Source organism: Amphiprion ocellaris, chromosome 12, assembly GCF_022539595.1.
Source record: "Amphiprion ocellaris isolate individual 3 ecotype Okinawa chromosome 12, ASM2253959v1, whole genome shotgun sequence".
Classification (NCBI taxonomy): Eukaryota; Metazoa; Chordata; class Actinopteri; family Pomacentridae; genus Amphiprion; species Amphiprion ocellaris.
Window position 1 is genome coordinate 36,163,128 of NC_072777.1, and position 26,686 is coordinate 36,189,813.

General features: G+C 39.5%; 2 protein-coding genes and 1 long non-coding RNA gene across 3 annotated transcripts in view; 1 reads left to right on the plus strand and 2 right to left on the minus strand.

Moving 5' to 3' along the window:
- Positions 1-12: 12 nt before the first annotated feature.
- LOC111571030 (frizzled-3-like) lies at positions 13-6,661 on the plus strand. The gene is made up of 4 exons (XM_055015905.1): positions 13-384; positions 1,683-2,866; positions 3,763-3,863; positions 5,606-6,661. The coding sequence occupies exons 1-2, from the start codon at positions 131-133 to the stop codon at positions 1,939-1,941; spliced, it is 513 nt and encodes a 170-aa protein (XP_054871880.1). The 5' UTR covers positions 13-130; the 3' UTR covers positions 1,942-2,866; positions 3,763-3,863; positions 5,606-6,661.
- Positions 6,662-12,239: 5,578 nt separating this feature from the next.
- Positions 12,240-16,663, minus strand: LOC129350186 (uncharacterized). Its single transcript, XR_008603510.1, has 3 exons — positions 15,935-16,663; positions 15,069-15,217; positions 12,240-14,960 (listed from the first exon to the last, which is right to left on the minus strand). It is a non-coding gene; the product is annotated as an uncharacterized LOC129350186 (long non-coding RNA).
- A 2,572-nt stretch (positions 16,664-19,235) lies between these two features.
- The window catches only part of elp3 (elongator acetyltransferase complex subunit 3), a 40,266-nt gene continuing 32,815 nt past the window's right edge, over positions 19,236-26,686 (minus strand). The window contains exons 11-15 of the mRNA XM_023274380.3: positions 25,374-25,464; positions 22,162-22,227; positions 21,840-22,067; positions 21,618-21,699; positions 19,236-19,917 (exon numbers count right to left, since the gene is read on the minus strand). Of these exons, the coding sequence (XP_023130148.1) occupies positions 19,826-19,917; positions 21,618-21,699; positions 21,840-22,067; positions 22,162-22,227; positions 25,374-25,464 (559 nt within the window). The 3' untranslated portion in view covers positions 19,236-19,825. The remainder of the gene's footprint in view (positions 19,918-21,617; positions 21,700-21,839; positions 22,068-22,161; positions 22,228-25,373; positions 25,465-26,686) is intronic.

The following is a 26,686-nucleotide window of genomic DNA, read 5'->3' on the forward strand; positions in this document are numbered from 1 at the left end:
CTTCCCCCTCTCCCTCCCCACCCTCCTGCGCCTCTCCCTGCCGACACTCCCCTTCCCCTTCTCCTCCTCCTCCTTCTCCTCCTCCTCCTCACCCTCCTCCCTGCCGTCCTCCTTCCCCTGCTGCAGCGGGATGGTCAACGAGAGCCGGCAGGTCCTCCAGGAGCCCGACTTCGCCCAGCTGCTGCTCCGGGACCCCAACACGCCCATCGTGAGGAAGTCCAGGGGTACCTCCACCCAGGGCACCTCCACCCACGCCTCCTCCACCCACCTGGCCATGCTGGACGAGCCTCCCAGCGGCAGCACCAGCCGGGCCGGGTCGGTCCGAAGCGCTCGCTCTAAGATGAGCAGCTACCACGGCAGCCTGCACCGGTCCAGAGACGACAGGTCGGTTATCTGCAGGAAGACCCATGACTGATTAGCTTCTGACAGATTGATATATTTCATTTGGTGAAGATTGATTGAGTTTACCATGTGGGGTCATAAGTTAAAGTTTAATATTCCTAAACAAGGTGGGATTGATTCAATTTGTGTCATTTTCTTCGCTCCAAACTGTAGATCAATGATTGAACTGGAGAAATAATGGAGCTAAAGTACGAATCATTGACATGAACATCTGATCTTCAATGGTCCAACCCTGCTTTGATAGAATAGTAGAAACCAGTTATCTGATGGTGTAAATTTGGTCAAAAATGGTTTTGAGTATTGACTCGACCATATGTAATATCTGGGGTCATTAGTAGCAATAGTTTATGAGTTAAATATTCCTAAAGAAGGTGGATCATGTCGATTTTTGTGTCTTTTTCTTTGTGGATCAATGTTTGACATACCATAACTTGAGAAGTAATGCAGCTACAGTCCTGAAATTCTGCAAAATCATTGATATGTACATCTGGTTTTCAATGGTCCAACCCTGCTTTGATAGAATAATACACATCAGTTATATGATGGTGCAAAAAAATATCTGTCCACTTCAATATTCCACTTTCTTAAAATTATTTGAAGCACTGTGTTGGAAAATCCAGATTTTTCTTTCAGCTCAGTAACAGTAATATATAATTCTTCCAGTTGGGACACTAATGGAGTGTTTTCAGCCATAATACCTGCTCAATGATTGTCCTGTTGGACAAATGCAAAAAAACTTATATAAAGTTTGCCTCTGACTGTCGCTGTCCGTAGTCTAGATCTTTAGAGCTAATTTTGGAAAAAAAGGGAAAAAAATCTACCTATTAGAGTGATAAATAGAAGTTTTATGTTATTTTTTCATCATATAACTGGTGTGTATCGTTCTATCCTACATTCCTGTACCTGGGGGTTCAGGCATATGGGTTCTGTAAAGCGTCGTGAGACAATTTGACCTGTAATTGGCGCTATATAAATAAAATTGAATTGAATTGGATTGAATTATGTCTTATCAAACATTGCTCCTCAGATTGGTGCAAAGACAATGCACAAAAATCAGCTTGACCCCACCTTCTAGAAGAATGTGCAACTCAAAAAATTGACCAAAAATGTTCCCGTTTTACGTCCTAATACAAAAACCTGTGAATCTCCCCCCTGTGGGATGAATGAAGGCTCTTCTCTGATGAATGTGAGACAATCAGGTGTGAAGTTTTGTATAAATCTGATGAATGTGGAATGAAGATCATCCTGCAGCTCATTCCTGTTTCCCTCCACCTCTACAGATACACCGCCTCCAGTTTCCGAGCTGCAGACGAGCGGCTGCTGTACGGAAGCATGCCGAGGCTCAACGACCAATCCCAGTCCAGACACTGCAGCACCAACCGGCTGGACAGTCTGTCCCGTCACGGATCCACCCAGCGGCTGGAGAGCCAGTCCAGGAACAGCAGCATCAGAGACCTGAGCGGAGCCACCCAGGCGGTCCTGGGCGTCCCTGGAAACGGGATCCATAGAGTCCTGGAGGAGGACGGAGCGACGGCCTGAAAACTGATCTAAGGATGCAGCTTCTTCTAGGAAGTTCCACAATGTGTGAGGAGCTCCACTGTTTTAACTGATGGATTCTGAGGAGGATAAACTCAAACTGAGGGCTGGAAATGTTGCCTTAAAACGTCCTCTCAGCTACGATGGATTCTGCTGTCCTGATGATGCCGAAACAAGGCTTCACTTCTGATCCAGAGAACTAAACGAGACGCTGACAGACGGCACGGATGGTCTTATTACTGGACTTTGTTTAAAGGACTGAATGACGGACATGAGGAGGGAGGAAGCAGCGAATTCTAACTACTCCTCACTTCTGACATCTCTGATTCTAAACATCTGCTCACTTAAAACCCTTTTATTCAGAAACATTTGAACGTTTTCACACCCAGTTTGAAACTCACTGAGGCTCTGCATGTCTCCTAAAGCTTTACAGAAAGCCTTTTTACAAACGTTTTTTATTATCGAGGTGCTTTATTGGTCCATGTATATTTTGACAATTACATTTTCCGTTCTGAAACGGGTATTGAAAAACAAAAAACAAGTGGTTATTTGATTTTTGTTTTAAAATACAAAAATTAAAATTGAAATACAAGGCGCTTTTCCTTTTCATGATCAAAAAGGGATGTACGAATTTTTAAAAATGCTTTGATTTTCATTTTATATTTAGAATAATAAAAAAATAAAATCAGTAAGAGACAGAAATGAAAAAAAGGTCCGTTTTTTCATTTTCTGAAACTGGAAGTGGTCATCAGCAAGTTTGGAGCCAAACGACAAGAAGATTCTCAGAGGGCGGAGCCAGAGAGCAGTGATTGGTCAGACTGACTGAGAGCCAGAGAGCAGTGATTGGTCAGACCATAGATAATATAGAAGACAGGACGTCTGGTAGCATCTCTGGCTGCTGTTGACCTTGTTTTTGGAGTAAAACACGGTAAGAAGATAAATACTTCTAACCTGTAGCGTTGTTTTGTTGTACGTTAAGTCAGCGACTTGTGAAGAGTTGTGTTTTGTCGTGTTTGAGCAGTTGGTCCGGACGCGTTAGCTAGCTTAGCGGCTAAGTTAGCTAGCGGGCTAATTAACACAGGTGGCTAACTTACCGCTGAACACCTGTGTTAGTTGCTGCTGCAGCTGTCCTCATTATTAGAGTGAACTTCTCAACCTGTATTTCTCTGCTGTGTATTTTAGCTTTAAAAAAAAGTTATTTTACTTTAAGGTGAACTGAAACCCGTTCAGCTACACTGAAGTTTAACATTCAGCTGCTTTGAATTAAACCGTGCTTAACATTGTGCAGCATTCCCTCTCTGAATCTCCATAATTTCATTAAATTCCTTCTCTTTCACTGCTCAAGTTCAATCCAGCATATAAAGTGACATTAATAGTGAATAAACTAACAACCAGCCATTGTATTTATTTATTACTGCATGTATTTGTAGTAAAACATGAGATGAAACATCCTACTTTTGGATCTAGAACTGCACAAGCTGTTCATTTTCAGTCACCTGATGAGTTAAACTCCCCTTTTTATGTGAGGTTGAAGCAGAAAGTCTGAGTTAACAAAGAAAGTTGTTTATAATTTGCGATACCTGTTATCTCTGACTGAGGCTTTAGTTTTTGTTGAGCTGATTTACATGTATAAACTTTGTTCAGGAAGATTTCTCAGTAGCTCAGAGGACAGGCTGCTTTTTACACAACCTTGTAAGAGAATGTCTGTCAATGCTTTCAGCAGAATTTACAAACACAACACTTCCTAAACAGATGTTTTGAGGCTGTGAGGTTGAACGTTTGAGAGTCTATCAGTGTGTTTGTTTGTGGTCTTTCTGTTTCTAGGTGGAAGCTGAATTAGTGAGGATGACTCCTGCTCCTGTCATCTCTAAGCTCCTCACACATCTTTACCTGCACATGAGGAAAATCACTCCTGTAGAATGCAGGTATGTTTGTCATTATTATAAAAAGATGTTGCCTGGTGACCTGTCAGAAACCCATCATACAGAGTCAGCCAAAATAATGTTTACACACATCAGGAAAAGAAAAACTAGCATAAATATTTCAATACCAAATTTATTCAGACATCATGAGATTAATAAAAGTTACCTTTGGCCTCTACAATTACAAGAGGTGCTCAAAGTGGAGGCCACTGGCTTCCAGACATTTCTGTTGTGTTGTAGACCTCACTTGTTGATGCTCCATTCATGAGGGTAGCGCCATCTGTTGGGAAAACATCGTACAACAGGACACAGAGTTATCGTGATTTGATCAAACTTAGAAAGAGGAATCTATATGTGTAGAAGTACTTATACAAATGAAATATTTATAAGTTTTTCTTTTCCTGATGTGTGTTTACATTATTTTGGCTGATTCTGACTCTGTGAACTTAATGAGAACAAAACTGTCATTTAATTGTTGCTCTGAAAGCTTCTTTAGTGAAAACCAACTGGTGTTCTGCTTTGAAACAAACTGCTGTTGAGGTCTGTGTTTTTAGGTTTAACCCCACAGTTTCTGCATGAACTGATAGTTTTTTTTTTTCCTGATCAATGTGGACGTTATAATTGATGGTAACATTTACTGATCATATAATCAGCATGACAATATAACAGTAGAACATTCTGACCACCTCACTAATACTGTGTTGGTCCCTTTATGCTGCTAAAACTCCTCTGATCCAGTGGTTCATCAGAACCTCTGGGGATTCTGTGGATCCTGTGGGTTGCAGGGTGGGTCCTACCTAGACCAGGCTGATCCTGGACCATCCCACAGATGCTCCATCAGATCTGGATGTGGGGAGTGTGGAACCCAGGTGAACAGCTTAGCTCTGTTGTGTTCCTCAGACCACTCCTGAGCAGTTTAATTTGTCCTGCTGAGGGTGACAGCTGGCATCAGGGACTGCTGTTGCCATGGAGACTAGGGGGTTGTTTGTCCTGCAGTGTTTAGGTGGTGGTACATGTCAAACATCCACATGAATGTCAAGGTTTCCCAGCAGAACGTTGCATTAGAACAAGATGATGGATGATGTTCTCCTCAGCTGTCAGTGGTCAGAATGTTGTGGCTGATTGGTGGATCTGTCTGCCTTTACTCTGACATCCAGAGTTATACAAAAGTGTAGAATGTGTGCAGTGCAGAAGACATTTACTTTATTGTATGCAGTTTTAGTGGTTCCATCAGAGAAAATCATATCCATATACAGATTTTTATTAATTCCAGGGCTGGTTCAGTAAAGACTATAATAATAACTACATCAGATAATTCTTTGTTGCAGTTGGAATTTTGCAGACTGAGAGATGGTTGAGAAGGTTTCAGTTCTTGTTTTAGCAAAATATGTGAGAATAGAAGATCTTTATTGTCATTGTACATGAAATTATCTGCAAACCAGCAAAGTGCATCAGTCTGAGGTATTTAAAAATAAGAAAAATGCTTCTAAAGCCAATAATAAACAGAATATTTTGAGGGAATATTCTAAAAAGGAAAGAAAAGTTCCATTCTCACTCCTCTCAGGATAAACTGTCATTAAAATTGACTTTAAATTTAGCTTCAACACGAGATAAAAACATTTACTTTCATTACTGATGTTGTCAAGTTTTAATAAAGTTCATGCTACTTTTATAAAATGATGAAAGTGAATAAATTGTATTTGTGTGATCTGTGTTTGATTTCTGTCTTTTCTCCTGTCATCCAGATGTTCAGAGGGAGCTGATGCCACATCTGGTCCAGCTGATGGAAGGTCTTGAAGTTCTCTGACTGGCCTGGACTGAAGATGGTCGTCTCACTGGATTTAAGGTTCAGATGCTCAGTAACAAACTCCACCAATGAGCCAACAGGGAAGCTTTAGGTTTATTAAATGTTGCTATGAAGGTTTCGCTGTTTTTCTTTGTGAATGCAATGAGCTCCAACTGAAACTTAAATTAGAACTTAGAAGTAAATCCTTCCATCTGAAATGATTTAGTTGCATTAATAACCTCATAATATTCTAATTTTTATTCCAGTCTTGGTTGGAAATAGAATCTCTGTATTGATTCAGGTAAAAACTGAACTTCACAGCATGTTGGAGCAAAACAACCAGATGAAAACTGTGATGGTGTTGGATTGTCAGACTGTAATGTTGCAGCTCAAAGCAGCTTTTCTAGCTCAGTTCATTCTGACATTCAGCTATGAATCAACACAGCAGATGGTGATCCATGCTGTGGAAGTCTCACATCTCCTGATTTAATGGAGCTGCTTTGCACTTTTTACACTGTTTATTCACCAACACTTTATTTAATAAAAGTCTCATCTAGTTTTTATGAGGAATGTGATGTTTTAATTTCTCTGTGAATAACTGCAGTCTAATGTAACAGCTGGAGTTGTAACATCTGTCCTGATATTGATCATGAAGTATTGATCAGAATACTTATGGTCAGCAGTCATCCCTGAAGTTTTACATTAAAATCTTTACTTGTGTTGTGAACTTTGGTAAGAAGCAGAAACTTTAGCGTTGCCATGGATACATGAGTGTTAAATTCTGTCCATGTTTCATTTTGGGAAATTTAGTCCAGCAGATGAGTTTGTTTTTACTGCCAGGTACCATTCATTCTCTACATGAGAACTTTAATTATTCTTCATCTACTTCCTGAAAAGTTTGGTCAATAAAAAAGACAAAAACTAACTAAAGACAGACTTTGTGATTTTTCTGCTCACATGTTGTGTTGTTGTAAACTTTCTCTTTCAAATAAATATCCTCCTAACCCCCTGGAAACCAGCGTTTGTCCTGTTTTTGTGTTGCTCCTCTGCGACCCTAGACAGCCGGGTCCTAATGTTTTTTGAGCAACACACCACACTATGATGTTTTTACAATGATGGTTCTACTATGGAACCAGTTTGACATGTTCAGGTGTTCTTTGTGTGAAAACTCAGAGATTTCAGGTATCAGAAGGTGGTTTTCAACTTTCTTTGTTAACTTTCTGCTTCAACTTTAAACTAAATTTCCTTCACTAAGCCAGCTCTCTGGACTTCCAGTAAGCTGTGTTCCTATTGGCTGTCCAGGTGGCTGTGTTCCTATTGGCTGTCCAGGTGGCTGCTTGGTGTTATCAGGAACACCTGAGCAGCTCAGTGTCTTCCTGCTTTATTTAGCTGCAGACAAACATTTCCTCTGTTTCTCTTCACCAGTGAACCGGGTTCGGTTCTGTTGCTTTAGTTTGTTCATTAGGTGTTGGCTTGCAGCTTCCAGCAGTAAAATCATCTTTAATGTGTTTCTTAGTGTGTTTTAGGGCTTTGTACTGGATAGTTGTCTTGGTAAATGTGGTTCTTTAGCCACAGTTAGCACATGGTGCTAATGTGTGCAGTGATTAGTGGATTTGGTGCAGCTGAGTTGTGTCTTTATCTTGGCTGTAGTGAGTCTTTAGAGGTTTTTGGTCAGACACATTCTGTATTCTTGTTTGAGAACCAACGTTGGTTGTCCAGAAGGTAAGAGTTCCTGTCCTGATTCTCTGTTCTCAGAGGTTCTCTGGTAGGCTGCAGGAGACTTTAGCGTTTGGGTTGTGCTAGTTTGGTTTTTGTATGGTTTCATTTGGACGACTATCTTGAGGCTCCTCCATGTGGTTTAGTGAGGTTTTCTGGAACAGTTCTACAAAGCAACCTGCAGCAGAAGAGACTTTGAGAGTTTTTAGGAAGTTCTGGAGACCAGACTTTAGAGCAGCAGAAACATTTGTCAGCAGTTTGAGCAGGAGAAGGTGAGCTTCAGAGTAGAAATGAGACGGAAACCTTCTTGACCCGTGTGGTGAGGTCCTGTACCAAGAGTTTGAGCAGGTTGTGAAGAGTCTGTAGTTCTTTGGTCTGAAAGCACAAGAAGAGTCGACTCATTAAAGGAGAAAACAGGAGATATTGTTGGTTCTTCTGTCGCTCTGCAGTTTCCAGTTGCCTTAGACTGAATATCAAGTTTATATATTAAATGATTTACCATGTGAGCCCAAGAAGACTTCAATAAACTCCCTCCATCCCCTGAACACAACATATTTTATTACCATGTTAAATCTTTTTTTAAAAAATGTTTTGGAGTTTTAATCATAGTTTTGGCATAGTTTTTTCTCTTTGCTTGTTTAGTTTTGTCATCTGTGTAAAAGGTGCTAAACAAATAAAGCTGAATTGATAAACTGAATAATTGACTAACTCATGATTGTGACAACAGAAGTATTTTCATTGTGATTTAAGGGTTTATTTCATTTTTAAGGTTGGGGTTAAAATCTTGACAGAAAAAGATTAAAGAAATAAACTACGTAACAAAAAGCAATTAAATCAAAGGAAAAAAATTAATACAATAAAACTTTTTTAAAAATTGTTTAAAAAGTATTTTTTAAATGTGTAATTATGTAAAATATTTTCTCTGTAATATTTAAAAATGTTATTTTAAAAATTTTGTTTAATTTCATACTTACATGTTTTGTATCGTGTTTAATTATCCAATTCAATATTTTGTCAGTTTAATATCATTTAATTGTATTTAATGTTTAATGTTATTAAACTGACAAAATATTGAATTGGATAATTAAACACGATACAAAACATTTAAGTATGAAATTAAACAAAATTTTTAAAATAACATTATTAAATATTACAGAGAAAATATTTTACATAATTACACATTTAAAAAATACTTTTTAAACAAGAATCATATTAAACTTTTCAAAAAAATACAAAACATTAGATTATTGAACCTTTAAAAAGACAAAACATTTAATTAAAAAATTAAATGTTTAATTAGAAAATTACATCTTAAAGACAATAAAACTTCAAATAGGAATTAAAGAGAAAATACAATGAATCATTTAAAAAGAAAATTAAACATTAAAAGGTGGTAAAACATTTAAAAAGAAAAACCTTAAAGATTTAATTGAAAAATTAAACACTGGGAAAGAAAAGGAAATTTTTCAAACGAGCCGATAAAACATTTGAAAAAACAACAAACATTAAAAAGACAAAACATTTCTAAATCAAATCAGACATTAGAAAAGAATAAAAGGTGAGAAAAGAGCAAAACTAAACATTTAAGAAGAATCAAACTAAAGACAAAACATTGGAAAAGACACCAGTTAAACTTTAGAAGATCAAATTAAACAGAAGAGACAATAAAACAATCAAAAAGAGCAAAAACAGATAAAAGTCTTGAAGCGTTTTCTAGTCTGAAATGAAAACATCAAGTTCTTTCTTCAAACATTTCCTCTTTCTATGTTCTTGGTTTGATTGTGGACAGATTTACTAAGAACTCATTTCAGAAAACTGCTTTCCAGATAAAGTCTACTAGTAGTTGAAGGCATTGATCAAACTATTGTTACCTTCTGATCTCCACAAACTTTACTGTTCAGTGAAGAGAATCAAAGTTTGTTGAGGATTTCTAAAAACCCACAGGTGAAAGTCTGAGAAGAACTCAGATGGATGATCTAAATGTGAAATCAAGACTGATAGTCACAAGTTTTAAGGCTTCTGTTAACCATTAAGTTCAAACTAACAGAGAAATACTGAGAAACTTTTACGATTTCAGTCCTCAGACTGTCTGAAGGTTCAAACTAACAGAGAACTACTCAAGAACTTTTAAGATTTCAGTCCTCAGACTGTGGAAAGGTTCAAACTAACAGAGAACTACTGTGGAACTTAGAGGATTTCAGTCCTCAGACTGTCTGAAGGTTCAAACTAACAGAGAACTACTGTGGAACTTAGAGGATTTCAGTCCTCAGACTGTCTGAAGGTTCAAACTAACAGAGAACTACTCAGGAACTTAGAAGATATCAGTCCTTGGACTGTCTGAAAGTTCAATCTAACAGAGATCTACTGTGGGACTTAGAAAATTTCAGCCCTCAGACTGTGTGAAAGCTCAGGTCCTGAGGACTCGGGAGGTGTGGAGGCTTTGGAAAGTCTTGGAACTGAGGGTTCCACCCTCCAGCACAAAGGCTGAAGTCCAACCTCCTGAGAGAAACGGTCGAGTCGAGACCCGAGTTAAAAAAAAACTCGAAAACGACAAAAAATAGATGATAAATGCGCAAAAAAAAGAAGAATTAGTATCTGAGCGAATAGCTCAGGGGATAAGAAGACGGACTACCAAGTGGAAGGTCGCAGGTTCAAGACCCGCCGCTGGCCTTTTTCTTTGTCTTTGTCAGGATTTTGATAAAAGTTTAAGAAGTGTCTGGTCTTGAACCAGCGACCTGCAGCTCCATAGGCAAATCCTTAACTCACTGAGCTACAGATCAGATAAAAAGAAATGAATTCGTCGTCCCTTTGGCATCGTAGTTCCTGAAGTGACCACATGGGCGGAGCCAAGGCGGAGTCTGGGTGGAGTCAGGGCGGAGAGTAGGCGGGGAGGTGGGTGGCGGCCTCCCCCCTCTACTCCCCCACCTCCCCCCACCACCCACCACACCTTCCCCCGCCCCACGAGTTCTTCGAGTTTCCTGAGTTTCTGGAGTTTCCAGGTCGGAGGCAGAACAAGTTGTCATGAAGAGGTGTTGAAGTCGGCCAGGATGGACTGACTTTTTACAGCGACTAGAAGGAAGACCACTAGAAGAGCAGGTCTTTAACCACCATCCATAAAATCCATGGAGTCGACTCCAGAGAAATGAAGGGAGGTCAACTTTTATCAACCTCCATCCAGATGTTCAACTTCATATCTTTACTTGGACATTTTTAGCACCACAAACCTTTAGTATCACACTTTATTATCATTTATTAGGACTTTAATGGAATCCACCAGCAGATTTAGTTTTTGTTGACAAACTTTATTCTTGTCGTCGTGGGACTGCAGTATTTAAAACTCTTCCTTCTATTTGACCTCATGTTTATTAGTTTTAGTGGAGAAACTTATTTTAATTTTCCATTAGTCTCTTAAAACCCAAATAATAAATTGGATTAGTCAAGAGGTTTAAAGTTCTTACTTTGTCATATTTTAAATATGACAAAAAATATAAAGTGTCTTGAGACAATTTGACCTGTAATTGCTGTTATATAAATAAAATTGAATTAAAATTGTATGTATCTTGTAATGTTGGAGTAATTCAGCCATATATGTTGGAAAACACATTTTCTTTGTCCATTAATCTGTTGATTGTTTTCTCCAGTAATTCATTTCTTGTTTTGGTTTATAAAATGTCAAACCCAAATATATTCAGGTTACTGTCATAAAAACCAAAAAGATTTACATTCATGATGGAGGAATCAGGCAGTTTTTCACTTTTTATCTTAGTTTAGTCAGAAAGATAGTTGATAATGCGTGAATTGTTGCAGCTTGTGAGCCGTAGAAGGTTTTAATCTTTGGGGCCGAGTGTCAGAAAACATTTAGAAACCAACATCAACAAAACACTCAACAAAGATTTGAACATCATTAAAGGGGAATCCAACTTTTGCATAACAATGTCTAATTAAAGGACATTTATTTCCAATGTAAATGTGTGATATTCATCCTCTGGAGCTTTCTCTTCACATCGTCTTCCACCTGGACTGGTTTGGTCGGGAGCATGTGCAACAAACATTTGAAAAACTGCACTTTAACATCAATGAATGACACTGAAGTTTAATCTCTACATAAATGAGACTGAGTCTGGATGTGCTGCTCTGTCATTAACTCCTAAGTTTAGGGAAAGTTCAAACAAAAGAGGACAGTTCAGATCAGACTTTAGAATGAGCTTATTTTGAACAAACATCTCAGACTATCTGAGCTTCAGCACCTCTAGCAAGATATTTTAACAACAAGCAACTCAAGAGATCCAGAAGTTGGAGAGAGTTAGCTTTAGCTGAGCCAAAGAACATGTGGGACGCTAACCTAGCAAACATTTCAGACTTTTCTCTGTGAATTCTGGAAATAATTTACTATTTAATGACAGAGCTACATATCTTAACTCAGTCTCATTAAAACAGACTCTAATTCAGTGTCATCCATCCATATTAAAGTGCAGTTACCCAAAATGTTTGTTGCATGAGCTCCAATAAAACCTGTCCAGGTAGAAGGCCACTTTGACAAACAGGAAGTGGAAGATTCCAAGCAGATTTATAGAAGGGGGAACCGGACTGTACTAAGTGTGGTTGAGTATAGAGGGGTGTTTTGTGGGTTTTTAAGGCTGATAATGATTATTAGTGAGACATCTGGAGTAGATATTCATTTGCAGTAAATGAAAGTATTTAAAATCTTGGAGTTAAACTTTGAAGAACACAAACTCTAACAGAAAACTTTGTTGATATGTTTTGTTTTGTTTACAGATGTTAAGTTAAAGGAGTTTTATTCGTGACGTATAACCAATCAAATCACTCCAGAAGACAGAGCGACCACAGGTAGATTAAGGTTCAGAGCCAAAGTAGCACCATTTTTAAATGTATTTATTACCGTAAATCAGTCAAAAATAAAATACTGATAATCAGTAAATCAGTCAGCCCACAATTACTACAATTCTACAATGTATGTCTCTTTCCTTAGACTTGTTATTTGTACAATATACGATGTATATGATGGCGTTTTTTCATACCAAAGGCTCTACTATGATGTTTTCTAAGAGACATACCATGCTACTCTGGTTGTTCTGGCTCTGGGCTGCTGCACTCCTCCTCTGTTGTTTTCTGGATTGTACTCAGCTTCATGCCTTCATCCACCCGGCCTCCGTTGACTCGTCCCGCCTGCCGTCTCTGGAGCTGAAGCTGGATTGGAACAGACCAAAGTACAGTCCAATCACGATGCCAGCTGCCTCTCAAAAGGCTCCTTCATCTGGCAGGTGGCAGCACTTCTGAGGGGAAGCTGAGCTGGTCCAGCAGAACTTTGGAGATGTGTTCCAGTGGTTGGTGGATGTGTGGGGAGATAGAGAGGGACCTTTGAATTGTTCACAAAGGAAAACAGGGAACCCATTGGTAGTTTTAGTTTAGGGTGCTACTGCGCTGTGTTTTTGGGTTTTAAGAGGTGAACAGGAAGAGTTTTTTTTCGTATTGATTATTTTTTACTTTGTTCCTGGTTGGAATGCCCATCAATGTCAACATGAAGTTCACTTTTAGTTCTGTTTATTTATTTTTATTTTACTAACACCCATTTGCTTTTAACCCCCTCACATGTTGTGTTGTTGTAAACTTACTCTTTCAAATAAATACTCGTCTAACCCTCTGTAAACCAGGGTTTGGACTGTTTTTGTGTTGCTCCTTACCTACTTCAGACAGCCGGGACACAACAACATTTTGTGGACTTAAGTCTAAACTATGACGTTTTTAGAGCGACATGCCATGCTATGATGTTTGTTGGACGACATTCTATACTATAGGCTTCTTTAATTGACATATTACTATGATTTTTTTTGTTTTAGTTTTTTCTTGTTTTTTAGCAACATAAGAATGTCAACAGTTTTAAAAGTTACTATACTTTTACTTGTGCAATGAAATATTATTCTATGGGATTTTTTAGACGACATATTATACTCTGATGTTTTCTTGAATAACATACTATTTTGACAATATACTGCACTATGACATTTTTTGAACCACATATCATACATGACAATTTTAGGCAACATCCTATCATTTTGCGCTTTTTGAACCACATAATAATCTATGGGGGTTTTTTTGCCAACATGCTGTACTATGAACTACAGGCCATACTATGTTATTCTTGAAACGTATACTATACTTTGACATTTTCTGAACTACATCCTATACTATGGCGTTACACACAGAGTGCTTTGGTTAGATAGATAGATAGCTTTATTTGTCATTGCACATTTTCATATACAATGAAATTACATTGAGCTGCCCTGCCAATGACAGCTCCAGCTGCTGCGCGGCACCTTTCTTCAGGAAAAAAAAAGAAAAAAAACATGTAGGGATCTGAGTAGGGATAGCAGAGGGTAAAAGAAAAAAAAGGCTCATTGTATCAAATTAAACCTCCAATTATTGGGAAATTCGATTTGAGAAGGAAACCTAAAAAAAAACAAACCCGCAAACAGGCAGAGCATGATGTCAGACAAGGATAGTTGGGATAAGGATGTGGGGAGGTGGAGGGGGGAGCACCGCACAGTTAGCCGGTTCCTGTGCAGCAAAAATTTCTGCGCACGGATTCCTGGCTCCTGTGTATGGCGAGGAAAGCTTGTGGAGGCGGGGGGGAGGGGGGATATGGGAATGTGTGTGCAAATGTTTAGCTCAGTCCTCAGTTCATGAGTCCGAATGTTTGTGTATGAGTGTAGCCCATCTTCTTCCGTCTCAGACCTCCGGTGTCTCAGTTCGCGAGGGTGGGAGCGCGATAACACAGCAAGGTTGCTATGGAGACGTCCTCGGTTGGCCCGGTCCAAAAGTCAACAGGATTCCTTGGGAAGGTGGGGGGGGTTTAGGAGAGCTATCTCTTGGCCATGAAACTTCCAGAGGAGTTTGTTATTGTTCCAGGGGCGCCAGAATGTAATCAGTTATTCTCATGTTTGGGCGGGAGAGAAGTAATTTCACCTTCCCCCTACTGCTCTCAATAATTTTAGACTTCAGCTGTAGCGATTCTCACCCGGATGGCTTCCAATCTGCGACTCAAATCAACAGTCACACCAAGCAAATTGTTCATCTTACGATTGAGTTCGTCATACCGAGAATCGGCAGCCGTGATCCGTTCGTTTGCATAGACCAGCAGAGTTTGGACGTCGTTTCTGTCTGCGGTCTTCCTGATTTTCCAGAAGCTCAGGCCAGTGAACAAGCCAATTATCAGCAGGCCTGTCATCATAAATCCGAATATAACATCTTCCACATCCTCCACGGATAGGGGTGCCAGGCACATGATCCCCTTCCACTTCCCCCAGGCGTCGATCACGTAACCAGAGGCAAAACGCCCATCCGGGCAGGTAGGCTCCCCTAGGCCTGTGCTCTTTGTGGCGACAATCTTGTCAATTGCGTTGAGAGACCAGTTAATCAATTCCATGATCGGTGTTTCGAAGGTCCAGTGCCAAGCGATCGCTCCAAGTCAGACAGACGAGACGAAGACGAAGAAATGCAGCAAGCAGGGAGACATGAGGGTAGGGAGGGAGGAACAGAGATAGCGGAGCAAGGAAAAGTGCGACCGCCTCCTACGAGAGCTGAGAGCAGACTACTGGTTACATGTTGATTTATAATCTAGATTATTTCCTGTTTTGTTTTTTGATGGCATTACCACAGACCTGACCGTGAACACCGTTGACACCCACCTGAGGGAGACGCTGTCTAAGATCTCAAGGCTGCTTGGTCGTGGTCTTTCTGGTCCTGCTCCAGAACGCCTTCATCAACTACGTCTTCTTTTGAAGAGGTCCTCAGATGCTGCAATCTCTGACCTTCAGGAGGAACTGCTACTTTCACTCTGTAACGAGACGGCGGTTATTTTAAAGACCCAACTCCTGGCGGCTTTGAGTGTGATTATTTCTTTATTTCATTATTGTAAAATAAAGTTTGAGGCATAAAGACTCAGTTAGTTATTTTGTTCCTGAAATCTTTGACGTAGCAGAACTAAACTTCCATTTTCCTTCTTGTACTTCTGATACTAGAACTAAACGTGTCTTCAACATGGATCATCAGGTTTTAATGAATCAGCAGCAACATCACAACAACAAATGAGACCATTTTCAACAAATTCATGAAACTGATGTCATTTAAAACTATCAGTCTGTTTTAGTGTCAAATTAAAGCTGATTACTGACAACTAGAACATTAACGTTACTGTTTTAATCACATTTAAGTTTCCTGAACGTTACCTTAACGTCAACCAGCCACAGTTTTATGAACTTAATGAACCACATTACAGGAACACAACACACTTCAGCTGCTGACAGGAAACAACAGAAACATCGTTAGCTTGATGCTACATTTAGCTGCTAATCAGGACTGCTCAGCTAGCTCGGTTAGCAACGCTAACATTAAAACTAATATTTACTGGATGCTAACTCTCTTCTCTGGTCAACACACACAGAAATAAACTCCACCAACATCTGGACTGCATGGCACACATTATATCTGACACTAAAGCTGCATATAAAGTGCATTAAAAGCGGCACCGATACGAAAATAAACATTAACTTACCGAACTATCGGAGTCCTTTCAGTGTCTGCTGGTAGAATCAGCCGAAGGTAGAAAACTGGTTAAAACAAGCCAACGGGCAGGAAAACTGTTACTGTTACTGCACTTTTTATATCAATTATTTAGAACTTTAAATGTCTTTGCAAGGACTGTAAAGAACGTTTGCATTTTGAATTGATCTCTATGTTGTTCTGGATGTCCTCTGGATGTCTCCTCATCGGAGGAAGGCAGCAGCCCAGTGAGTTCTAGATAAAAGGAGCTGCATTAGAAGAACCCAGAAACCATCACCTCCAGCTACACTACCAACACAGCTGGAACACTGTTCTGATAAACAGAAGAAGCTGCTGCTAAAACCATGTTCAGGTTCAGTCTGTTGCTGGAGCGTACAGGTCCTTCACCATGTAGGGTCCCTCCAGCTCATAGCCCATCTTCCTGTAGTAGTTCCTGGTTCCTACACCTGCAGACACAATGAGCAAAACAGAACGGCACACATCAGAAGAACAACATCAACACAACAAAACTTCAAAAATAGGAATCAACAGGTGCTACCAACACTGGAAAACAAATATAGGAGGTCCTCGTTTTGCGTCAGAGTTCTGTTCCTACAGATTGATGAAAGTCGATTTTCTCCGTAAGTCTGAACTCCTACAAAAATGTAATCAAATCCGTTCCATGCATCACGATATCAATCAGTTCTTCATAAAGTCATGAATACCAACGACTTTCATGCATGTATGAACCATTTTACTAGAAGATAACAGAATATTGTAACAGACTGATATTGTTGTTGATGTTGAGGTTTCAGTGTTTATTGTTCAGTTCCAGATTTACCTAATGTCAGTGAACGTGCCATGTTCTGTGAAAAATGTTCTGCTGCTGCACCGATAAATAAACCAACAGTTATTATATCAGAATTAATCCAAACGAGAAGAGCAGAGTCTCTGCTGCCTCCTCCATAGGACCTGTCAATCATTCCAGACCAGACTGTCAATCAAGTAGTCCCGCCCCCTGGCTTCGCAAAACTTTAACGCTCTATAAAAATTTAATATTGATTTATTTTAAGATCGACCACCTGATCTCTCATTTTGACCATGAAAACTAATGAAAAAAAATTATATCCAGTCTATGCACCGTACTCTGTTTGGCTCCACACTTGCTGATGACCACTTCCCGTCCCAGAAAATGAAAACACGGAGCTTTTTCATTTCTGTCTCTTACTGATTTTACTTTTTTGTTATTCTAAATATAAAATGAAAACCAAAGCATTTTTAAAATTTCGTATATCCCCTTTTGATCATGAAAAGGAAAAACGCCTTGTGTTTCAATTTTAATTTTTGTATTTTAAAACGAAAATCAAATAACCACTTGTTTTTTGTTTTTCAATACCCGTTTCAGAACGGAAAATCCAATTGCCAAAATATACACGGACCGGAAAGATACTGACGGAGTTTTATTTAAAATAATGCAAATACACCTTAATCTAAATTAACTACACCCTGGCACAGATTCAAAGTTAACCGAGAAGAGTTTTTAGTGGCTGCTGATGTAATGATATCTTTTTATCTGATCCAACACTGTATTATTAATAACTAATAGCTGATTTTAAATGAAAATCTGCAGCGTCTGCTTTCTTAGATCTGCATTCTGTCTGCAGTATTTTAAATAAAACTAAATAAATAGCTACAGGGGTGCGAAAACTAAACTTTGTCAAAACAATGAAAGTTAAATACAGTTTAGTGCATTTTAAAGCAGCATTTATCAGGAGACAGCAGTGTTTCTGACCAATTTTATAGAAATATCCCTTCATATATTCAACAGTTGTTCCAGTCAGGCGATAAACACCTCAGAATGAAGATGCTTTAGTTGATTAAAATCACATGGAGTCCACATTCTGGGTCTTTAAAGTGTCAGTTAAGCAGCAGATCTACTTCTCATAACATGTTTTCTATGAACGTTTACGAATATGTGAAGATATTTCCTGTTGACTAAATGTTCAAAGTCAAGAGTTTGTCTTAAAAAGAAAAATGCTGAAGACACGGAGCTGCAAACGGCAGAAGGTGGAAAAAGATCTCTTTAGACTAAACGTGTACATATATGCATATACATATATATTTTTTCTATATTTGTTATATTTTTTCCTGTGTTTTTGTTTTTGATTCATTTTCTTTGATATTTGAGTTTATATATTATTATTTAAATTATTTGTTTTATTTTATTGCTCTTTCTTCTATATTTGGTTTATATATATATATATATATATATATATATATATATATATATATATATATATATACATATATGTATGTATGTATATATATATATATATAAAAAAATATATATATATTTATACATACATACATACATATATACACATATATGTATGTATGTATATATATATATATACATACATATATATGTATATATATATATATATATATATATATATATATATATATATACACAGATATACATACATGGATAATTTGTTTATCGTATTTTTTGCTTTTTTTTTCTATATTTGGGTCTTGCAGGGTTCAAGAATCAAACAGAGATTATTAACAACCCATAAACGCACTCTTCATTTTTGTACAATGTGTGTAAAATGGGATTAAACGGTCAAATAAATGCACCATAAACACACTCAGATCCCCTGTTCTCTTCTTTTCTCTGCTATCTTTTACAGATAAAGCTGTAGCCTTCAGTTGAGCAGTTTCATAGAACTCGCTCCACTTCTGCTCGTGTTGCAGCGAAGATTAGACCCAAACTCCTCCACAGAGCAGATCAGTGAGGAGGAACAGGAGGAGGAGGTGGATGGAGGGAATGGAGGAGGTCTGTTCAGATTCCATAGCTGATAGAGGTGAGCAGGCGTGGAGAGAAACCCCGAACGTGTCCCACTCCTCCCTGCGTCAGACGGCAGCATCCACCATCACGACACATCCAGGAAATGAGGCAGCGTTCAGCCTCGGCTGCAGAGGTCCATCAGCCTCTCTGCTTTAATGTCGCTATTATTCACATGACAAACCTCCTCTTCCAGGAACAGAGCAGCATCCAGTGGACGGGTAGCAGATTATTCAGCTAATGAGGCAGCAGAACGTCCTCCCAGGAACCATCGGGGGCTTCCTGTTCTGAGTCACCGTTAACTTTACCGTTTCACTGCAGGAGGAGCTCTGATGCTGTGACCTTTCTGCTTTTATCAAACTCAACAGGAACAGTGTCTCCTACAGCACAGAAATATAAAATAAAACCAGCAAACCTCTGGATTTCACCACAAACACAATGCATGACAGAAAAACAAGAAACAGGATTAGCTGAGGCTTTAAAAAGCAGTTTATGTAACTGATATTCTAATTCCTGCCCTATAAATGTGAATTATACAACGAATGCCCAGCGAGGAAATGTTCTCTGCTCATCCATCCACTACCAGGCTTTAATGAATGCTTCACTTAATGGTTCCTATTTAACTGAACATAAACATGATTAACTCAGACCCTGATGCCGAGCAGGACTCTCCTCCAGATGATTATTATTTCAGGAACACCTTTAGGTTCTTCAGCAGCAGACACACAGAACATCTGAGTGGAATTTAAATGGCTTCCAGATCTCTGCTTGTTCATTTCAGTTAATCATGAAGGCACTTTTTATATCAATTATTTAGAACTTTAAATGTCTTTGCAAGGACTGTAAAGAACGTTTGCATTTTGAATTGATCTCTATGTTGTTCTGGATGTCCTCTGGATGTCTCCTCATCGGAGGAAGGCAGCAGCCCAGTGAGTTCTAGATAAAAGGAGCTGCATTAGAAGAACCCAGAAACCATCACCTCCAGCTACACTACCAACACAGCTGGAACACTGTTCTGATAAACAGAAGAAGCTGCTGCTAAAACCATGTTCAGGTTCAGTCTGTTGCTGGAGCGTACAGGTCCTTCACCATGTAGGGTCCCTCCAGCTCATAGCCCATCTTCCTGTAGTAGTTCCTGGTTCCTACACCTGCAGACACAATGAGCAAAACAGAACGGCACACATCAGAAGAACAACATCAACACAACAAAACTTCAAAAATAGGAATCAACAGGTGCTACCAACACTGGAAAACAAATATAGGAGGTCCTCGTTTTGCGTCAGAGTTCTGTTCCTACAGATTGATGAAAGTCGATTTTCTCCGTAAGTCTGAACTCCTACAAAAATGTAATCAAATCCGTTCCATGCATCACGATATCAATCAGTTCTTCATAAAGTCATGAATACCAACGACTTTCATGCATGTATGAATCATTTTACTAGAAGATAACAGAATATTGTAACAGACTGATATTGTTGTTGATGTTGAGGTTTCAATGTTTATTGTTCAGTTCCAGATTTACCTGATGTCAGTGAACGTGCCATGTTTAGTTAGCTCACCTCTGATTGGCTGAGAGTCAGCAGTAGAGAGAGAGGGAGCCATAATGAAGGACAAAAAGTTAGTGAATGTAGCACAATCCAAGGTGGAGTACAACCAGAGAATGGAAACAAAGCTGTCTGATAGCACCATGTGACGACGTATTCATCCACTATGCTCATCAACTAGTTCCATGTAACCAGTTCTGATGTAACAATGAAACGCTGTAAGTCAAGGACGTCGTAAACTGAGGACCACCTGTAGAGGCTCCACATACTGTAGATAATTCCATGTCTACAGCTCTACAGACTGTTTCAGAGATGTGTCACCATGCTGAGCATATCTTCCTCCTCTGTTCACTGTTTTGAAGCCAGAATACTTTTATTGATTTGATCAAGTTTTATTTTCCTTTGAAAAATACCTAGGAAGAAATTTAGAAACTGTGACTCTGTTAAACTGTTCCAGACGTGCACTTCTCTTCACTACAGCATGCTATCTTCATGATTTAATGAGCATCCTGGTCAGATATATTATGATCCTGCTGCAGCCTCAGATCTTCAGGTGGATCCTTCTGGTTGTTCCAAAGTTGAGGGTTAAATCTAAAGATGGCTGAGCGTTCTCCATCAGGACCTCCACTTTAGAACCACCTGCAGAGTCACTAACTTCTTTTAAATCACTTCTTAAACCCACTTTTATAAGACGTCTGATCGCTGCATAGTGTGGCTCTGTGGTGTGTGGGGAGGGTTTATAAAGTCTTAAGATATACAGAAATAATAACATAAACATGGTCGCTACTTCATGGATTTTCATCTATTGCTGGTGGTCTGGAATGTAACCCCACCATAGACCAGGGACCACTGTTTTGGCATTGACTTAAATAATCTAGAACCATTTTGCCATTAGAACTAACTTATTTTGAACTCGTGAAAACACACCTCCAATCCTCTGTACAGCAGGAAACTCAGATGCTGGACTAACACATCTGAAATGTAATCTTCTGCCTGCAGAGCTGAACTTTTGTCTCCACTTTATGACAGTAATTAGATCAACAGTGACGCATCCAGTGACATGTTTTCTTTATGATTATTAACAAAATGAGAGTGTTCTGTACACAGATTCAGATATTATTAGGCGCTGTTAGCGTCTCCAAGTGAAATAGGGATGCTTCTGTTTGCAGATTTACAGTGAAAGAAAACAGCACCCAGATTATAATATTCTGGTGTTGACTTTAAGGAACCGACATGCTGCATACAGATGTTTGCAGTCAGATGTCTGAGACGTGGATAAATGACATCCTGGTGTCGTTTCTCACCTGAGATAACTGCCAGTTTGTCGGAGCCGTGCTCGTCTCTGGCGATCCTCTCGGCCTCCTCCATCAGCATCATCCCAAAGCCCTGCGGACAAACAAAATCACTGCATCAGTCTGCCAGAGGAAACAGATTCCAGGAGTGATTTCTGACAGTGCAGGGGAAAACAATCCCAGTCCCAGCTGGTATGAGAATAAAGCTTTAGCTGGAGGGTTTTATATTCCTACCTGATGCTGAAACTTGCTGGGGTCTCGGCTGCTGACGGGGACTACGCTGCCGTAGACGTGCAGCTCTCTGACGATGGAGACGCCTCCTTTGAGCTCCGGACGGAAAGACTGAGGAGAGCAGCGCCGCAGACGGAGCAGGCCGATCAGGATGTCCTGCTCCGGGTCCTCATAGGACAGGAAGGTCTCCCAGCCACCGTTAGCCACATAGTCCCTCCTCACCAGCTCTACCTGCAGACACACCAGGGTCAGGTAGCAGGGAATCTGAGAGCAGTTTGTTATCACTTTACAACCTTTCATTCAGTGATCTAAATGCTCACATTACCTGGTAAGGTCTGACTTTGTGATGAATCTCCTGAATGCCCACCTCTCTGGTTCTCACGTCTCGACACTGAAAACACACATTTAAACGCATCAAAAAAAAAAAAAAGGTTAGAAATCCTCAGGAAGAGCCTGAATATGTAAAGAACCATTTTATAGTTTTTATAGGGTTAGGGAGGAGTTGCTTCCCCAACCGAAGGAGTTCAAGTATCTCAGGATCTTGTTCAGGAGTGATGGGAAAATAGAGCTAGAGATGGACAGGAGGATTGGTGCAGCGTCAGCAGTAATGTGGGCGTTGCACCAAACCCTCGTGGTGAAGAGGGAGCTGAACCTCAAGGAGAAGCTCTCAGTTTACAATCCATCTACGTTCCAACCCTCACCTATGGTCATGAGCTCAGACATCCAGAGGGAGCTCAGAGTAGAGCTGCTGATCCTTCACCTCTAAAGGAACCAGCTGAGGTGGTTTGGACATCTGATTCAGATCCTCCAGGGAGACGACTACAGCCAGGAACAGTGAAAAACTGTCCAAAGACTGGAGACGTTTGGATGAAGCACGTCTCCATAATCAATAATAGACCAGAAGGTTGCTGCCACTAACTTTCTTCTGACCCTGAGAGAGACGCAGGTTTTATAGGTGGCTGGAATCGTTCAGTGTGCTAACATCGTGTGATCACCACTTCTTTAAGTTCCTGATCTGCACAGGGAGAGATACACAAGAACTGGAGCCACATTAAGCCCAGCATTAGTTCACAGATTAATCTGATGGATATGAACCTGTCTTCCCTTCATGTCAGGCCTTATTAGACTCTTCCTACAAGCTATGATAACACTAACACAACATCTCCAGGAGTCTCTAAGCAGACATCATGAAGCAGCAGGAGGTGAAACGTGTTCTTCACAAGAGGTTCATGTTGACACAGACAAAAATGTGTCGCCGATACAGTCATTTTCAGCTTTAGTTGCTGGGAAATCCATTTCAGTCATTGCAGGGAACAAAAGAAGAAGACAGAGGACCACAGAGAGCTTTTAGATGGAGACTTGTTGTGTGAAATACTGTAGAGCTAACAGCTAAATACTGTCTGTCTGCAGCATTAAATCACACCCTGTTTGTTCACGATGAAAAACAATGACTACTGTAGACACACCAGTCGATCTTCTGCTGTACTTCTGACAAAGCGACAGTTTAAAGAGCTTCTGCTGTAGTATTAAAGGACACCTGACGTTACCACGGTAACCAGTGACTTGTCCAAATCAAGCTGGTCTGACATGTTAAGAAGTACGACTCTAAACTCTTTCTGTTTCAAGGATGAGCGAAGTAATGGAAAAAGTCAACTCAGACAACATTTGATTTATTTCTAACATAAAAAAGATGGAAAGTAGCGTCATGTTATAAACCAGCTGGAAAAGTTTCATCCTGCTGAAACCGAATCTGCTGGTGTGTTTAGAAAACACGTAGAAAATTTTTAAAATGTTTTAACCCTTGTGTCGTCCTGCGGGTCAAAATTGACCCGGTTTAAAGTTTGAAAATGTGGAAAAAATATCTCTTTTCACAGTGAAACTTCTGATGTACACATTTTCAACATTTTTGGGAAATTTCTGAACATTTTTTTAGTGGAAAAAAGAAATGTAAAAAATGTTTCTTAAGAACATTCACAAAAAATCAACCAAAATCCAGTGAATTTTGCTGGATTTTGGTTGATTTTTATGTGAATGTTCTTAAAGAAAATATTAGAAGTTTTACTGATATATATGGAATCACTTTAGATATTTTTATGATTTTTTTTGGAAGATTTTTACTAAATTTTCTTGCCAAATTTGGGGGATTTTTAAAAAAATACAACTTTTAAAAGAAACTTTTAATGAATTACTGGAATTTTCTTCCTGAAGGTTTTGAAATTTTTCAGAAATTTGGGGATTTTTTTTTCTAAATTCTTGGATTCTTGGAAACAATATTTTTTGGTGCCCATAAATGAGGACAACAGGAGGGTTAATACCTTTGATTAAAGACAGAAAAAATGTCACTTAAAATTAGACCAGTCATCAAAACCACTATTTTTCACGTCTCATTTAAAAGTACGCCAAAATAAATGGTTTGCATGAAATAATTCTGTCAAAAACTAATATTTCTGCTCAACTGTGACGCCATTAATGGAATAACAGACAGATGACAAAAATGTAGACTATTCAGTAGAACTGGGTTGAGCTGCAGGCAGTGTTTAGATAGTGAACAAGTAAGAAAACTAATTAAAAATGGAGTAAAAAAATTTGTACAGTATGTGGAGTCACCATTTTTTTATCAACATTGGTAACACCTGTGTGCACTTGTAGGTATTTTCAATTTTAAAAAAAGCATAATCAAATAAATTCAACAGTTTTTTACTTGTTTTTAAATGATCTAAAACACTTTAATTGTATTATACGGCACTAAAGACAAAATAAAGTTCTCTCTACTTCTATCCGTGGTTGTGGTGTTTCCATAGAGGTACAGGACTTTACAAAAATGAGCCCACAGTGAGGAAAAATGCGACAGAACCAAACAAACGCTTCACAAAGTCAGTAGAAAACCCAGTCAGTTTGGACAATTTGCAGCAGGACATCAGCGTGATTGTTGTGTGGAAACGAGGAGCAACATTTGACAGAAATGCTGAATAATTCTGAGCTGGTTTCTACGACTCTGTATGAAAACAGCAATTCTATTTTGCTAACAAAAGATCCTGCAGTCCAAAGGAAAGCCAAGAGAATGTATTCATCAGTATTTCAATCTATCTGTCGATAAACATGGTTCTGATGGAGGCTTAGGGGGATCTCTACCCCATACGTCTGTTTAGATGGACCTCAGTGAGAGATCTTCTGCGTCACGTCTTCAGATTCTGTTCCGTGTTTTCAGGCTGGCTGGACTTCTGCTAAACTTGTAATCTATTTTCTGCTTTGAAACATAAATTCAATGAATGTGCAGGAACATGGGAGGGACGGAGCTCCATTCTATGCTCCAGCAGTCCTCAATTACACCTGAGAGGGTTTTTAATCTTTGTTTTTTCCCTATCATAGCACTAGAGGAAAATGATTCTGACAGTCAGCACTTGTGTGTTGGCAGCCTGAGTTCTACGCTTTCTTCTCTTGGATCGTATCCCAGCTGGAAAAGTCTATTAGCTTCCTGTCTCAGAATAAGCTGACACAGAGTCTTCTAGGTTAATATGAAAGGCCTTCGAGTCTCACCTCAGTGCCCATGTCCTTCATCCTGGCCAGGGCCAGCTCTCGCAGGTTTCCATGCTCTACTCCAGAGCTCACCAGTGGCATGGGGATATCCCTGATGGAGACAAGGAATGATGGTAGGATAGGCTTAAGCAGCTTCAGACGGAGATATTACAGAGGAAACAACATGGAATTAAACTCTACTCCATCAGAAATACAGAACTGTATCAATATCTGCCGTTATCTGATGTACAGAAGGTTCTCAACTCACACTGGAGTTCCGTTCCTACGGATCTACGTAAGTTGGAACTCTGGTGAAAATGTAACCAAATCCGTTCCGCGCATCACAATATCGATCAGTTCTTCATAAAGTCCTGAATACCAACGACTTTCATGCATGTATGAATCATTTTACTAGAAGATAACAGAATACTGTAACAGACTGATATTGTTGTTGATGTTGAGGTTTCAATGTTTATTGTTCAGTTCCAGATTTACCTAATGTCAGTGAACGTGCCATGTTTAGTTAGCTCACCTCTGATTGGCTGAGAGTCAGCAGTAGAGAGAGCTGGGAACGGCGGCTAATTCTGGAGCTAAGTTATGGGGTTTTTCTAGTTATTCTGGCGTTGACTACGGTCCACAGTAGCCTGTGTGAAGGTTCAATAAACCAGCAGAGAACTAGATAAAGTCTCACTCATTCATCACAGAGGGTCGCTACAATATGTTGACCTGTTTTTACAACTTGACCCATGTTGGTCGGTGTTTCTTCCTGTTCCCAGCGTTTTATTCTATCTAATTTCACTTCCATGGAGACGGCTTTCCTTTTCTTCCAAGCATCAGAAGAGTCTGACTTACGCTGGGAGCCATAATGAAGGACAAAAAGTTAGTGAATGTAGCACAATCCAAGGTGGTGTACAACCAGAGAATGGAAACAAAGCTGTCTGATAGCACCATGTGACGACGTATTCATCCGCTCTGCTCATCAACTAGTTCCACGTAACCAGTTCTGATGTAACAAAGCTGTAAGTCGAGGACGTCGTAAACTGAGGACCTCCTGTAATATGTAGCAGGCGGCGGGAATTGATGGGACTCAGAAACACCTCCACAATTTAATCAACTGTTCCTTGTATCATTTCTGATGGATAAGTCCTGATAAGTCCTCAGAGGTGGATTTGTAGTAGGATCACAATCATGTGATCGTCAGCAAGCAGCTGACATAGTGTTCGCTTGTTGTCATGGTTACAGTGACTCCGTGCCGCTATCTGGCAATGATACAGAAATCTTTAACCAATCCGTGGATCCAGAGTATAAGCCGCATCACTGCCGAAATCTAATCA

Excerpts from the sequence above, each read along its gene's own strand:
- LOC111571030 (XM_055015905.1), top strand. The coding sequence starts at position 131 with ATGGTCAACGAGAGCCGGCAGGTCCTCCAGGAGCCCGACTTCGCCCAG. Across the intron at positions 385-1,682 it reads CACCGGTCCAGAGACGACAG|ATACACCGCCTCCAGTTTCC; the intron begins GTCGGTTATCTG and ends CCACCTCTACAG.